Consider the following 15703-nt stretch of genomic DNA (forward strand, 5'->3'; position numbering starts at 1 on the left):
CAAATAATTAAAAAAATCAATTTACAAATATTAATTATCCCACTTCTGTTGCTCCAGATGAAGGTTTTGACTATTCAAATAAGTGAGTACAAAACTATGTATAAACAACTTGACAACTAGCATTTTTGTTTTTAAGAAGAAGCAGAATTTCATTAATACAGGGGCAGATACAAGAGATTTACAATAAGAACACACCCCAAATGGAGGTTATTGCATACAATAAATCCTCCACAACACAGAGGAACGTTAAGAGCCAGTCCAAAAAGACCGGGAGAAACAAAACCCAGCATAAAACTGGGGAAACACTCTCTACAACATGAGGGGCAAGAGAGAGACGTCTGGTTTATTAACCCCTGGAACCAAAAGGGGTTGCAAAGAAAGGGAGACGAAGGAGGGAGAAGAAGGGTCGAGAGAAACCAAGATATCACGCCTAACTTGACCACTAGCTAGACATCAAGATACTTCAACCGCCATTTCTACAATTAATCAACTTCATACAACATGTTATCACTAATTTGCGCAGAAACAAATTGGAAAAGTGACAACGAGGAGGGAGCATGGAGGAACATAAGATTAAGATCTGATCATAGAATTTTCAACTGAAGATCAGCATGACCAACCCGCACCTTGTGCCGTTCGAAAAGATCCTGTAGTGCTGCAACAAACTGACCGTGTACTTCATTGACCTAGAAAAACCAGAAGTGTCAACTCAGACATTCAGCCAGCATCAAACTATAAAGCTATGTACTCCGTGGAGCTTCAGCAGCCAGTCAACACACTTACATGTAGTTTGCTCATACAATGCAACTAAAACTACATACAATAGCTTTTGACAACATTAAAAGCTCTTGACATGGGAGAAAACTGTCAAGTGAGCAAGTACAAATATCAACAATCACACGCTATGTTTGTAGAAGATAAGATGTTTTACTGAAACTAAGATTCAATTGCAAAAGAAACCAAAGACGGAGATAGATGTTTTGGTATCGTTACAAAATTGGTGTTGAACAGAATTGACCATTTCAGGCATCTCACATTTCTGCTTTTATTCATGCTCTACTCTTTTCCATTGGTGTCACTAAAAGCATTCATTAATTTTTTTTCCTTTTTTGGCAAGCATTCATTCAAACATGATGCATGTAGAAGTTCAAGTCCAGGGAAACAGAAATTAGAACAGAGAGCAACAAAGTAATTTGAATACAGTCCGAGGAAAGGTTCTCCATGACTGAATGTTCACAGGTGACCAAACACATAAACTATGCTCAGGTGTTTTGGTGGAATTCACCTCTTCCATGGTTGGTTGTGGGGTTTTCTTGAGATCGATTGGTCTTCCTACCACCACGTGCATTGGCTGTCTGTAGGGTACAGGAGATCTGCATAGGAGAACCATGATATGAACCATTAACAGTTGCTGAAACTGTAGCCCTGCTAACTGTCAACATCACAAATATACAAATATACATAACAAATGCGACAGAGTAGGTTTCAAAATACATACCCAAATATTCCCCAGAAGAAAAGTGGTATGAACTTGATAGCTCTGGAAAACTTCAAAAAAAACTCCCCACTTGGCTTCCACCACTTAAAAACATCCGACTGCAGCATGAATGGATGATAAGGAAAGGAAAGGGAATATCATAATGTTAGGAGAAGCACAAGCATGAGAGAAACAGTATAAGCAATAAACATAATGGCCCTTTTAATAATCACAAGCAATCGATGCACCAAGATACACAGATATTTCAACAAACTCATGTTAATAGTTAGAAAACTATTGACAATTTGACATCAATACAAATTTGAACCAGTAAAGGAGGCACACAAATGAAAAACACATACCATGCAACTGGCTGAAAAACACATACCATGCAACTGGCTAACTTCTAGATGTCTTAACAGGTGAAACAAACTAAATAAAAATAGGTGATACCTGACCAAAGCAGAAAACTGGAACCAGGGGATGGCCCATCTCCATGGCTATGCGAACAAATCCTCTTCTCGACTTAAGAAATGCTATCTACAAAATAAGCAACTGATTCACAACTAGAAAATGGAATTACAATTAAGAAAACAGACACCAGCTGATTGTCAGATTAATGAATTTGTAGCACTCAATTATGCTCTATATCCAGATACAACTGTTAAGAAAGAGCATAAGCAAGATTTTAAAGATACAAACCTCAATGCCATGCTCCATATAAAATGTCTCCTGCACTCCACCAGGCACAATGATGCAACTATAACCAGCGGATAAATGGGAGATAAAATTACTCTTTGTGGCTGGTGTAAGACCCATCCATGTCCATATATGTCTTAGGAATGGTGTGTAGAACACCTAAGCATAAATTCCAACACAGAATGAGCAAAAATGTAGCTAAGAAATCATAGAAAAAGGTTGGCCGGATATGAAAAGCAGAAAGAACAGTGTGTATAAAGTGAAGGAGTCTTACAGCGCTACTTGCAAGGACCTTAACTTTGGTGAGAGGCAAGAACCCAGTGAGCTCAGCAAATGCAACAACACCAAGTGGCAAAACTGAATGAGGTTCATAACCAAAAACTACATGAAGCACAGAGACACAAATGTCAGTTATATTGCTACATTACTAATTTATTAAAGCTTCTAATGGGACAATAACAAGTTTGATGAGAAGGGTAGATACCATAAGATCGATTAGGATCAAAGGCATGTATATCCTCTGCATACACATTCACTGGAAAATAAGCACAAGCATGCTTAAATATGTACCTGCAAATAAAATTTAACCAAAAAAATAAAAAATTCAATACTTAAGTTTATCTGGGTTTTGGGTTGTATACTTGCACTCCAAAATCCAAATAGCAAAAAGCTGAAAAGGGTAGCCGTACCCGGACACTGATTGGCCAATTTTGCTTTTATCATCAACTGGGATGATCATAAACAATAGCAGCAACCCAAATACACTGAAATACAAATTTTGCAGCAGATAAATAAATAAACAAATAATCAAGAGAGAGAGAGACAGAATAAGAATACTGACAGGAGGGCCTTGGAAAGAGGAAGGAAGAAGATGGCGAAGAGGACCAAAATCACGTTGAAATGGATAGTCCCCAGCCATAAACCCAAAGCCAGAACCGTGTGCAAAACATTGGACCCGAATTTTTCTCTGTCTTTGAATATCGCCATCCTCCCCTCCTTCATATCCACCATTTCTTCTCAAGTTTTGGTCTTCTTCTTCAACTTCTTCAAACCCAATTTCCTCAAATTAATAATTCTTAATAAAATTACAACTTGGCCGCATTCGAACACATCATCACTGTGTAGCATTCGTGTCACCTTCCAAGCTTTCATTCTGTTTCTGAGTGCTTCTGTGTTAACTCAGAATGACATCATTACCTCTTTTTTGGCACAGAAACTCAGTCATTACTTGATTAAATATAATTTTTATTTGACAGTTTTTTTGGGGGTGACAACTGTTCTTAACGCTGCCATCTCATTATATTTTGAAGTGGTGTCATATTGGAGGAAGTGCCAGCGATTTTGAAAGTGTTGAAATTTATAACGTGTCTATGGATGCCCTTAAAGAGGCTGCAAACAGAGTTGCTCTTGCAAAGAAGAATGACGGGAGATTGGCTGTAGTTAGTAGAGCTGGAAGAGACGACGGATTTCATTTGGGGAGTCAATCAAACACCTTTGGTGATCATAAAAGGGGTTTCGAAACTCTGTCTGCGGTCAATTTTTTTTTTCCCTGCTACTTTCAGTCAGCTAGCTCTTAGTTTTATTTTTCTCAAGGATAATCTTTAATTGCTGTTGCTTAAACCAGTTACCTGCTACTTTCAGTCAGCTAGCTCTTAGTTTTATTTTTCTCAAGGATAATCTTTAATTGCTGTTGCTTAAACCAGTTACCTCTCTCTCTCTCTCTCTCTCTCGCGATTGCATTGCAGGGACTAGTTCATGCACCAAAATGAAAAGGTAATTCAAGGCTAAAGAGACATCCAAAGGTCGAAGTGTATAATTCATTGTTTTTATTAAGAAATTATCAAATAATTAAAAACTCAATTTACACATCTTAATTATGCCACTTCTGTTGTTCCGGATGAAGGTTTGGACTTTTGCCATACGTGGGCACAAACTATGTATAGACCCACTAGCTAGACATCAAACAACCGTCATTTCTACAATCTACCTTAATACAACATGTTATCACTAATTTCCTCGGACACGAATAGAAAAATTGATAATGTAGAAGGAACATGGATTAAGATCTGATCAAAGAATTTTCAATTGAAGATCAGCATAACCAACCCGAGCCTTGTGCCGTTCGAAAAGATCCTGTAGTGCTGCAACAAACTGACTGTGTACTTCATTGACCTGGAAATGAATAGAAGTATGAACTCAGACATTCAGCCAGCATCGATCTATAAAGCTATGCCATACAATGCAACTAAAACTATATAGAATAGCTTTTCACAACATTAAAAGCTCTTGACATGAGAGAAACCAAAGACGGAGATGGATGTTTTGGTATGGGAGACATCCCTTAATCGTTACAAATTGGTGTTGAACAGCATCGACTATTTTCAGGTATCTCACATTTCTGCTCTTATTCATGCTTTACTCTTTTCCACTGGTGTCATTAAAAGCATTCATTCCTTCTTTTTTAAGCAAGCATTCGTTCAAATATGATGCATGTCGAAGTTGAAGCCCAGGAAAACAGAATAGAGTGCAATAAAGTAATTTGAATACAATCCAAGCAAAAGTTCTCCATGACTGAATGTTCACAGGTGACCAAACACATACAATATGCTCAGGTGTTTTGGTGGAATTCATACCTCTTCCATGGTTGGTTGTGGGGTTTTCTTGAGTTCGATTGGTCTTCCTACCACCACGTGCATTGGATGCCTGTAGGGCACAGGAGATCTGCATAGGAGAACCATGATATGAACCATTAACAGTTGATGAAAACTGTAGCCCTGCTAACTGTCAACATCACATATATACAAATATACATAACAAATGCGACAGAGTAGGTTTCAGAATACATACCAAATATTCCCCAGAAGAAAAAGAAAGTTAGGACAATAGAGTATTAAAAACTTAGAATACATACCCAAATATTCCCCAGAAGAAAATTGGGGTGAACTTGATAGCTCTGGCAAACTTCGAAAATAACTCCCCACTTGGCTTCCACCACTTATAAACATCTGACTGCAGCATGAATGGATCATAAGAAAAGGTAAGGGAATATCATATTGTTAGGAGAAGCACAAGCATGAGGAAAACAGTAAAATCAAGAATCAACAACCAAAGAAGCAATAAACATAATGGCCCTTTTAATAATCACAAGCAATCGATGCATGAAGCTACTCAGAGATTTCAACAAACTGATGTTGATAGTTAGAAAACCACTGACAATCTACCATCAATACAAGTTTGGACCAGTAAAGCAGGAACACAAACGAAAAACACATACCATGCAACTGGCTAACTTTCTAGATGTCTTAATAGGTGAAAGAAACTAGATAAAAAATGGTGATACCTGACCAAAGCAGAAAACTGGAACCAGGGGATGGCCCATCGCCATGGCTATGCGAACAAATCCTCTTCTCGACTTGAGAAATGCTATCTACAAAATAAGCAACTGATTCACAATTAAGAAAACAGACACCAGCTGATTGTCAGATTAATGAATTTGTAGCACTCAAATATGCTCTACATCCAGATACAATTGTTAAGAAAGAGCATAAGCAAGATTTTAAAGATACAAACCTCAGTGCCATGCTCCATATAAAATGTCTCCTGCACTCCACCAGGCACAATGATGCAACTATAACCAGCGGATAAGTGGGAGATAAAATTACTCTTTGTGGCTGGTGTAAGACCCAACCATGTCCATATATGTCTTAGGAATGGTGTGTAGAACACCTAAGCATGAATTCGAACACAGAATGAGCAAAACTGTAGCTAAGAAATCATAGAAAAAGGTTGACCTGATATGAAAAGCAGAAAGAACAATATGAATAAAGTGAAGAAGTCTTACAGCGCTACTTGCAAGGACCTTAATTTTGGTGAGAGGTAGGAACCCAGTAAGGTCAGCAAGTGCAACAACACCAATTGGCAAAACTGAATGTGGTTCATAACCAAAAACTACATGAAGCACAGAGACACAAATGTCAATTATATTACTAATTTATTAAAGCTTCTAATGAGACAATAACACATTTGATGAAAAGGGTAATACCATAAGATCGATTAGGATCAAAGGCATGTATATCCTCTGCATACAGAGTCACTGGAAAATAAGCACAAGCATGCTTACATATGTACCTGCAAATACCAAAAAACCAAAAAAATAAAAATGTAATCTTTATCTGGGTTAGGTTGCGTACTTCGTATACTTGCACTCCAAAATCCAAATAGCAAAAAGCTGAAAAGGGTAACCTTACCTGGATAGTGATCGGCCAATTTTGCTTTTATCATCAACTGGGATTATCATAAACAATAGCAGCAACCCAATTACACTGAAATACAGATTTTGCAGCAGACAAATAAATAAACAAACAATCAAGAGAGAGAGAGAGAGAGAGAAGAATACTAACAGGAGGGCCTTGGAAACAGGAAGGAATAAGATGGCGAAGAAGACCAAAATCACGTTGAAATGGATAGTCCCCAGCCATATGCCCAAAGCCACAACCGTGTGCAAAGCATTGGACCCGAATTTTTCTCTGCCTTTGAATATCGCCATTCTCTCCTCCTTCATCTCCACCATTTCTTCTCAAGTTCTAATCTTCTTCTTCAACCTCTTCTTCAAACCCAATTTCTCCCAACGAATAATTTCTCAATAAAAATCAAAACTTGGAGCACATCATCACTATCAGTAGCATTGGTGTCACCGTCCAAGCCTTCTCTCTGTTTCTGGGTGTTTCTGTGTTAACTCAGAATCACATAATTAGCTCATTAAATATACTTTTTATCGGTGTACTATGGACCAAGAAACCCATGGACCAATTATTTAACTAACAAATTTGGTAGCATTGACCAAAAACAAAAAACAAAAAAACAAATTTGGTAGCAATTGAAATCATCTCCACCGTCCAAATTCCAATTTTAATCTCACCTCTAGTAAAAATGGTTTTCACTTTTTTTATTTATTTTTATTTTCTTATATTTTTTTAATTACTGAATATGAATGAACATGCATGGTCCATCGAGAAATCAACTTTCCTCTCAAACACTGCTTTGGTAAGTTGACAACTGTGAGCTGCCCCAATGAGAGTAATGAGCACTATGGAGTCATGGCAATCTTTCTTTTTTTGTTGCCCATTAAATAAAATAAATACTGGTCGGTGCTCTGCGGTTGGTCACATGGTATTCACGTTCCTTCCCTAATCAAATTTAGAACTAAAAGTTTATATTTGTAACTTTTTATACAAGCGGTATTCAGAAAGGGTAAAGTCGAATAAAAGATATGGAGAATGTGGATAAATCATTTTAAACGCTTGAGATATAAGTTCATTGCTGTTTGTATTTGGCTTTGCATCACCACTTTTTTGCATTGTTTGTTTCAATTTAGAACATAGACAAAATCGTGTGAGCTTTCTATATTTTGCTAATTTGCTTCACCTACGGAATCTCCGCTTTCGCTAATCACACTAAAGGCATGTGTTCCTTCTCAAATTAGCTGTTCTATTGGACAACCGCATTCTATAAGTTCATAATTAGAGAGCATTACGCATCATGCTCCTGCACTAATCACGTGTTTACCAACCACTAATGATTGATTTGTATGTCCAAAAGCCCTTTTCAAATCCACAACAAAAGGGGCTGCAATTTGCCTCTAACCAAAAGCCTCTTTTGTAATTAGGGCTTATTACAAGTACAGAGTAGTGTTACATGGGCTCATTGGCAAAAACCATTAGTGGGCTCAATTGGGTAAAAGAAATATATATGGCCCAAATTCTGAAATCTTCTTCTTGTTATTTTGAGTCTTGAGGATGTAATTAATGCAGCAATTTTATGCTTGATGATGAATAATTAACATCCCATTCGAGCCCACCTAAACCTTTCTCTCAACTGAATGATGGAGACAAGATTGTTTCTTCTTTTTCTGCCTTTCTTGGAACCTTGTGGCTTTCTTACACATGCTTTTGAAGAACACTCCTGCAAGCAATTATCATCACAGTTGCCTCTGTAAGTACAACTTCAGGCTTTCCCTTTGGCCAAACCAGATAACATAATGTGAAATAAATGTAAGTGTACTTAGTGCTATGATTTAAGTGTACTTAGTGCTATGATTTTGAACTTACTTGAGTTGTGTAAGGGTCTTGCTTGTCCTCAGATACTAGAATGGTGGAATAGCTAGACCTTGATGCATTTTCTACATCCGTCTCATGGCTTAACTAAATTGGGCAAAGACAAATTACAAAATACTATATACCCAAAAAAAAGAAACAAGAAATCTACTCAATTGGGACATTTGCTAATGGAGACAGAGATATGCTAGAAGGGGTCATGAAACAAAACTATTGCCATTGCTGCTAACCTGTAATACCCGGTTTTCGAGAACAGCTACTCTCTCCATCAATGTGCCCTTTTGATGTGCTTCTTCAATGGCAGATGACAGAGTCTTACGCTGGTCTTCTTCTAGTACTGGTTCCATGGTTTTGCAGGCAGGGCTGGAAGAATGGCTTGCTGACAAGCAATGCTTGTGTTCCAAGAATTGCAGCTGTACATGTACATCATGGAGATGATGATCAACCCAGGAGGATTTGAAAACTGAGCAGGATAAAAATTCATGGAAAAACAAATAAAAAGACAGGTTACCAAACGATCGAGACGATCCAGTCTTCGGAGAATAGGCATGGGAGAACTGATGTCCTGCTCTTCATGTTGGTCCATTATTTTCAAACAATCAGATTTGCAAGTTCAATTGTCTCTTAACATGTACAATAAACAAATAGCTGCTTCAAGTATGCATTTTTTTGCAGCTACATTGCACAGTACACTGGCTGGCTGAGGAACCAGAAATTGAGCCTTATAATGCTGGAACTGATAAGAGTATGGACAACACTTCTATAGTAGAAGTTTTTAATGGCAACCACCTTGCCCATACTCTACTCTTATCTCCCCTAGATTTTGCTTGCATATTTGTCTCTTATCTCTCCCTCTCTTTCTTGATGGAAGATATTGATTGAGTAGGCAATAATTGGGTTGATTGTTTCTTAGCTTGTATATTCAATCTTGCCATACTTTACGGCTTGTTAAAAGATTTCCTTTCACATTCATCCACTATTGCTTTCCAAACCAAATAATTAAGTTTACTGCACAAAGTGAGGAGAAAGACAACTTCCATGAAACAGGAATAGCATTATTTTGATATTCTCTTCTGGGCCTATAACGCTATGCACCAAAAGTCTAAATTCACATTCATGGAAATTGTATATTATATATAATTTAATAAGAAAACAAAAAACAAAAGCCTAAATTCAACCGGTCAAGACCCTGAAACAGATTGGTGGGTATGATTTGCTCCACTATTTTCGTTATACAGTAAGAAAAGTGGCAAATCATAGGTTACCTTGTCACTCTGTGCAAAAATGACTTCAAACTAACTCATAACATATATATTATGTGGCAAATTGTGATGGCATCAGTCCTTTTCATTACGATTTTCTTTTTCAAATGGCATGAGCAAGCTATAAGTTATTGCCATGGCAATCCACCCTCCAATTAAAACTCTAACTGCAGACGGCATGGCCGGTGAGCCACCGAAACGTGCTCCCATACTGCCGAAGAGAGCCAGAGCTATTGAAGCCACCACCACAACCACCACCATTCTCACAGTACTATGAGCAATAAATATGGCTGAGATTAAAGGCAAAAGTGAGCCACACAGAAATGCCAAAGCTGATGCAGATGCTGCCTTTTGTGGACTTGGCAATGACTCTTTCCCTCCATCATTTTCTATGATCTCAATAGTTGGTAATATTTTCTCTGGTGGATGATCACACGTTGATTTTCCACATGAGATTGTTCTTGAAGGAGTCAGTTCAATTGAAATGGTCAAGTTTGATCTTTCAGGGATGTCTAGCTTGACCTTACCCTTGATATCTTCCTTACCCAACTCAGTATTTAAACTGCTTTGTTGTCTTAGAGAAGTCTTTTCAATATCTCTTTGTGTTGAAACTGAAACAAACTCTCCCACAGCCATGCTACAAGCTCCTGCAATAGCTCCAGCTATGCCCGATAGGATCATCGACCAACGATCTTCCTTCACTGCGCCAACACCAAGCATTAGCGACGTAGTTGATAGCAATCCATCACTTGCTCCAAGGATGGCAGCTCTAAGCCACTGAGCTCTCTGCACTTGTTCAGTCCTTGTCTTGTAGTTTTCATGATCAGTTACAGGAAGCTTGTGTTCAGCAGGCGTTTCAGGGGTTTGATGAGAAGCCATATTGAAAGAGTTGTGAAGATTTTAATGCAGAAACTGGATTGGGGGAGTGTGGCTTCTTCAAGTTGCCACAAGCTCAGAGCACGTGGATTTATAAATGGAAAGACAAGACACAGACTAGGACTAAGTTCCCATGTCTGATGATTGGAAGAAACAAAATTACTTAGGTGTTACCGTGAAAGATTACATAGAAGGGTAACGTTTAAACCAATGATCTCGTCACATCGCATGCTTCAAACAACTCCATTATTTCTTTTACTAAATATTCAATTCAAACTTGTGTTTTCTTCTGCTGGTTCTCTATGTTTGAAACTACAGAATACAAGATTCTTTCTTGTCTTTTTCGGGTTGATCCTCATTGCTTTCTAAGGTAAGATTCTTACCTGTGTTTCTTAGCTTCTTTTCCAGTTATTTATCTGTTGTATCTTGTCAGGGATATTCCATGCAGATTGGTCGATTGGTCAATCCAACCCAAGTGCTCTCTTCTGTCGACAGCGTTACATTTTCTCTTCCTTCTGATCAACACCAACAATTTCTCCATATATATGTTGACAAATTCTTCTTTCCATCAAAAGTTTGAATAATTCTTTTCATACTAGGGTGTGTGGCTTTCTTCTAGGGTGATTGGTATTTGATTACACAGAGGCATATTACATATACCTTCATACATAAAATTATTTGTTTGCAGGTAATTACAACTACAAATGACATGATTCACTGGTTTATCATGATTGCATACATGGAGCTCACCGAGATATTCGATGCTGAAGGGCCAGGAAAACAATGCACTGCGTTAAATCCTATATGTGATGGTAAAAATTTGATGAATCGCCATAAGCACAAAGTCCCCGGGTGGATTGTAATTAACAATCAGTAAGCAAAACCAAAGAACTAAGACCATAACATGGTATTAAGGAAAGAAAAAATACATATGGCGATTAATGCATTTGAAGGTGTATTTGTACCCTATCGATAGCCATCCCTCTTGTCTTGCTCCTCAGCTTCCTTGTTAGCAGCTTTGACAGATTTGAACCACAGGAATGCCTGCATTTAACATTCGTGTTTTGAAGTCAAAACTGGGATTGAGTTAATATTGCCAACAAATAGATTTTCAACTTCTTTTGTATCTACAAAAGTCATCAAAACTGGAAAGAGCTTTTTTTTTTTCTTTTTCCTGTTACAATCAAAACTGAGAAGATTTTGATTGGTAGATTCAAGATATAGGGCCATAGAATTGATTTAAAGACTCAAATATAAATGCATCCTAGTTATAACATTGAGCATATCAAACTGGAAAAAACCAGGGAAAAAATCAAAGAAATGGAACTTACAGCAGAGGGAATGCCTGTAAATACAAAAAATCCAAGCACTGGAGCATAAAATATGCTGTCCGAGTTCAAGAGTCCAAAGACTGGCTTCTGGTTCGCATACTCAAAAACAGAACCTATCTGCATTCCAACATTGTTTTTCCTGTTATAGAGCATATCAAAGAGGCATATATGGTTTCAAAAGGACACAATTTTATCAAAAGGATTGGAAGAGGGGGCTTACAGCAGCAATTGCAGTCACGGCTGAGGCAAGTAGATAAACATAAAAGGGAATCTCAAATCCCTCCTGTGAACCATCATTCTTGCCTTCACCCTGGGCCCAAGGAGGGGGCTCATCCGAATCTGGCCTAGCCCAAGGGGGGATTTTTTCTTCGGACTTGCTTGATTTCGCGGAACCTTCAGTGACAGCAGAAACAGAAAACCTGCGAGATGACTTGTTTTTTTGAGAGTTATAATGGCTTTGGTTCCTATTTGCAATGGTTTGATCCAGGATTCTGTGTCCACCACCCACGAATGGTTTCGGCAGCGAGGGATTATCATTTCTACAGCCATGGTTTACATTTGAGTTGCATGCAAACAATAAGGTTGCAGCCATAGTTTCTTCCTCTTCCTTGTTCTTCTCTTACTGCTACTGGAGATATGAAGAAATACAAAACATTAGCAGCTTGACATCACTAATTCAGAGGTAGTTTGCCATATTGGAAGCTTACTAATCTCTTCTATGCTCAACTAATGTATCCACCAGTGGTGCAAGTGTAAATTTTGAAAAACAAGTTCCAGGAATTCAATCAAATTAATCAAACAGATCATCCAATTCATCAGTGGTGCAATTCTTCTTGATTTTAGCTTACCAAAATCTAAATAATTCTCGTGAAAATGCCACTAAGAAGAGGCCAGAACTCACTTAGACAGAACCCAAATTCGTAATTCTCTACAGATTAAAATAGAGCATCCCTCTGTATAGTTCCTTTTCATGATTTGTCTTGGTTCATGGAAACACAAGTGGCAGCATTGTTTACAAAGGCAGTTCGATTTCTATTAATCTAGTTAGGAAATTAAAGTTCTTTAAGGAAAAAAAATATCAGAGCTTTCATCCAATCTATTCAATATAATAAGTGATGGGTTAGTCCAGCACTTCGGCTTAGCCCATGAAATGGAGATAGAAACTAAAGAAAGCTTATTCACAACACAAGGCAGCTATTACCATGACCCAAGTGCCTGAAATCTGACCAGAAGTCTATACAAACAAGAACTTTTCTTTATAACATGAATTTGGCAGATGAAATTCATGGATTATATGAACACTTTGCGCAGCTGAATTTGGGCAGCCAGAGAAAAATGCAATCTTTACCCAATTGGAACTTCACCAGCTGCCCAAACCAACCCACTGAACTAATAATGATTGATAGAAAACAAAATGATTACTGGAAATATTACAAGAAAAAATAGGAGATACGAGAGGTGAGGAGCATAGAGCTTACCTTACTGCTGTTCTCTTTTGTTTTATCTGACAAGATGATGCTCTCTCTCCTCTCTCCCTGTTTATTTTAATTTCCTTTTTCTTTTCAACAACAGAAGCCACATATCAGTGTGTAACATAACAAGTTCACGTGCTTCCCTCGCTCTCATGTTTAATTCTCTTTTACCTTAATATTTGACTCATTTCACCAATTTAATTTGTCGTATCGAAAAAACATCAAGGGAAGTCGAACACAAGACATCATCGTATGCTTAATTTGAGAAAAATCTAACACAAGAACATAGGTGGTAAAATCAAAACTAAGACATCATGTGGTAAATTTGAGATACAAGCTTGTTGAAGCATCACAGTATCTTTATATTTCAATTTTCTGTCAATAAAAAATATTGTAATAAAAAGTCAATAAAAAAAAGAAGAACAAAACCATCATTTTCTTAGCAGTATAATTAACATTATGATAATCCACTGTGATCCATGATTTCCGCTCTTGGAAAATGGCTAACAACCACAACATTAAAAAGATTATGAAAAAAGAAAAAGAATGTTAGCAGAGGGGAATCTGTACTGTAGGGCAAAGTCCAGCTTCCCAATAGGATCAACATAATTTCTTGCCTCATTAGTCAATCGTCTTATCCTTCTGCTGTATCAACTGTGATTGTGAGATTGGGTGCCTTCCAAGGCTTATTGCGTGTAAAAAACATCATAAGCAATGATTGCGGCTGGCTACAAGCATACCCTTTGAGTAAATTAAAGTTGTGATTTGGAAATTATAATAATAGTATTCATCATAATCATAATAATAATAACAATTATCATAATCAACATCATTACCAAACACACAGCAAACCCCCCCTCGCCTTTTACCTTTACATGATGTGGCATGCTACATGATGGAGTATCTTTTTTTTTTTACCGTTACAAACCCATTGAAATGCTTTACCAAAAGACATGGTACGAGTGCTTTTCATATTGCTCCATTTGGGATTTTTCTGTGTTTCTTAAGATTATTAGTTCTTAATTATCAAGGATAACATATGGATTGAACTTGAATTTTAAGTTTGTAGGGTGAAGTTAGGATTGATCTTCAACTTGTCAATACGCTTGAATTGCAACCTTAGTTCTTACGTAACGCAAATCATTTAGTAACAATCTATTCTAAAACAGACAATCTATTTATAATAGGTATTGATTTTGCGGTAAACGTTCACTTGCTTTTGGAAATATCAGTACAAGCCCCGAGTGTGCAAATTACACTCAACAACAGCTCAGCTAGTCATGGGATACTTGGCAGTTGAGCTTTCAAGAAGCTGATAGTGATATGCTTGTGCATTATTATTACTATTACTATTATTTCAAGAAACAATGGATATTTTTGTTAGTACTTACCAAAATTTTCAAAATTGAAACCAAAAGGAATTACTTTTATAAGCTGCAAATGATTTGTTTTAATGGAATTGAGTTTTCCCTCTGTAAAAGTCTGTTTCACATATAAATGAGGAAAAATTTCCAACACAATTTTGGGACTTTTAAAATAAATGAGAGAAATTTTATAAATTAATGTCTGTCCCCTTAATGTTTTGTGTATTATTTATTATTTATTTTTATACAAATTGGACTCCTAATTCACGTATAATTGTCTGCTCATGTCCAAATAATTTCACACTTGCCATTGGTCTCTGATTGGCCTCTGCAAATTAAAGAATGAATAATTGGAGTGATATAATTCCCCCCTTTTAAGGTACTCTGTTTAGTTGTTTGTCTTTGTTTATTCTGCGGTTGATATTCCTTCAATCCTTTTCATAGCAGAAAGAAGATTTGGAAACAGAACATTGCAGCATACGCACGCTAATCTCCATATTGGTTACATTTTTTTCATCAACATGAATTTACTATCACATCTTTACAATATATTGCTGATGAACAGACCGGGGTGAAGAATCATAATTACTGTATAATTTATATAGTAAAGGGTCACGGGTGTGAAAATCTTAGAGAGATCAGATCAGATCATTATGATATCTAGAAAAAAGTTGGTTATAATGATTATGAAATAGGCCTCACTAATCATACTTGGTCATGACTCATATGGTTTGTGGATCATCTCTATAGTATGTTGCAACAAACTTTTTAACCGTATGTATTTGCATTGTTTTTAAATGCAGTTGTAGTCGTTAGATCGATAGTTTATCATTTTCTATTAAGATAAAAATTACTTATAATTTACTAAATCGTCTTCTTGAAAATCTACTGTTTTTAAACTCCAAATGCGAATAATGTCTACTACATTTTGTAAAAAAATGGACCGTATGCTTAAATATACACTACATGTAAACTCCATTAAAATAGGAGAGAGAGTGATGAGGATGATGATGATAATGTGGCTCAGTGCTCACTTCACTGTTATGTGCGGCTTTTTATTACTTTACTCTACTGGTTGTTTTTGAGTACAAAGATCACTTTTTTAACGG

The 15703-nt window shown here is 37.0% G+C and overlaps 5 protein-coding genes across 6 annotated transcripts; all 5 read right to left on the reverse strand.

Annotated features, from left to right (window-relative positions):
- LOC18770819 (diacylglycerol O-acyltransferase 2D) lies at window positions 129-3446 on the reverse strand. Of its 2 annotated transcripts, XM_007202173.2 has the most exons (9): window positions 3018-3437; window positions 2866-2940; window positions 2661-2746; window positions 2451-2557; window positions 2180-2335; window positions 1931-2017; window positions 1499-1596; window positions 1286-1373; window positions 129-686 (listed from the first exon to the last, which is right to left on the reverse strand). In XM_007202173.2, exons 1-9 carry the CDS (start codon window positions 3185-3187, stop codon window positions 585-587), a joined length of 969 nt encoding a protein of 322 aa, XP_007202235.1. In that variant the 5' UTR covers window positions 3188-3437; the 3' UTR covers window positions 129-584. The 2 variants fall into 2 exon arrangements, with proteins under 2 accessions (XP_007202235.1, XP_020424418.1); XM_020568829.1 differs by lacking the exon at window positions 2866-2940 and having other exon boundaries at window positions 3018-3446.
- LOC18769314 (diacylglycerol O-acyltransferase 2D) lies at window positions 3972-6943 on the reverse strand. The gene is made up of 9 exons (XM_007202172.2): window positions 6577-6943; window positions 6424-6498; window positions 6219-6304; window positions 6018-6124; window positions 5747-5902; window positions 5517-5603; window positions 5088-5185; window positions 4810-4897; window positions 3972-4348 (listed from the first exon to the last, which is right to left on the reverse strand). The coding sequence occupies exons 1-9, from the start codon at window positions 6744-6746 to the stop codon at window positions 4247-4249; spliced, it is 969 nt and encodes a 322-aa protein (XP_007202234.1). The 5' UTR covers window positions 6747-6943; the 3' UTR covers window positions 3972-4246.
- On the reverse strand, window positions 7786-9020 carry LOC18769313. The gene is made up of 4 exons (XM_007202634.2): window positions 8801-9020; window positions 8520-8702; window positions 8284-8376; window positions 7786-8137 (listed from the first exon to the last, which is right to left on the reverse strand). Exons 1-4 carry the CDS (start codon window positions 8873-8875, stop codon window positions 8012-8014), a joined length of 477 nt encoding a protein of 158 aa, XP_007202696.1. The 5' UTR covers window positions 8876-9020; the 3' UTR covers window positions 7786-8011.
- LOC18769739 (vacuolar iron transporter homolog 2.1) lies at window positions 9588-10983 on the reverse strand. Its single transcript, XM_007203855.2, has one exon. It carries the CDS (start codon window positions 10428-10430, stop codon window positions 9627-9629), a length of 804 nt encoding a protein of 267 aa, XP_007203917.1. The 5' UTR covers window positions 10431-10983; the 3' UTR covers window positions 9588-9626.
- Window positions 11078-13305, reverse strand: LOC18770945. The gene is made up of 4 exons (XM_007202567.2): window positions 13237-13305; window positions 11979-12386; window positions 11759-11875; window positions 11078-11471 (listed from the first exon to the last, which is right to left on the reverse strand). Exons 2-4 carry the CDS (start codon window positions 12348-12350, stop codon window positions 11394-11396), a joined length of 567 nt encoding a protein of 188 aa, XP_007202629.1. The 5' UTR covers window positions 12351-12386; window positions 13237-13305; the 3' UTR covers window positions 11078-11393.

This window comes from Prunus persica, chromosome G7 (genome assembly GCF_000346465.2).
Source record: "Prunus persica cultivar Lovell chromosome G7, Prunus_persica_NCBIv2, whole genome shotgun sequence".
NCBI lineage: Eukaryota > Viridiplantae > Streptophyta > Magnoliopsida > Rosales > Rosaceae > Prunus > Prunus persica.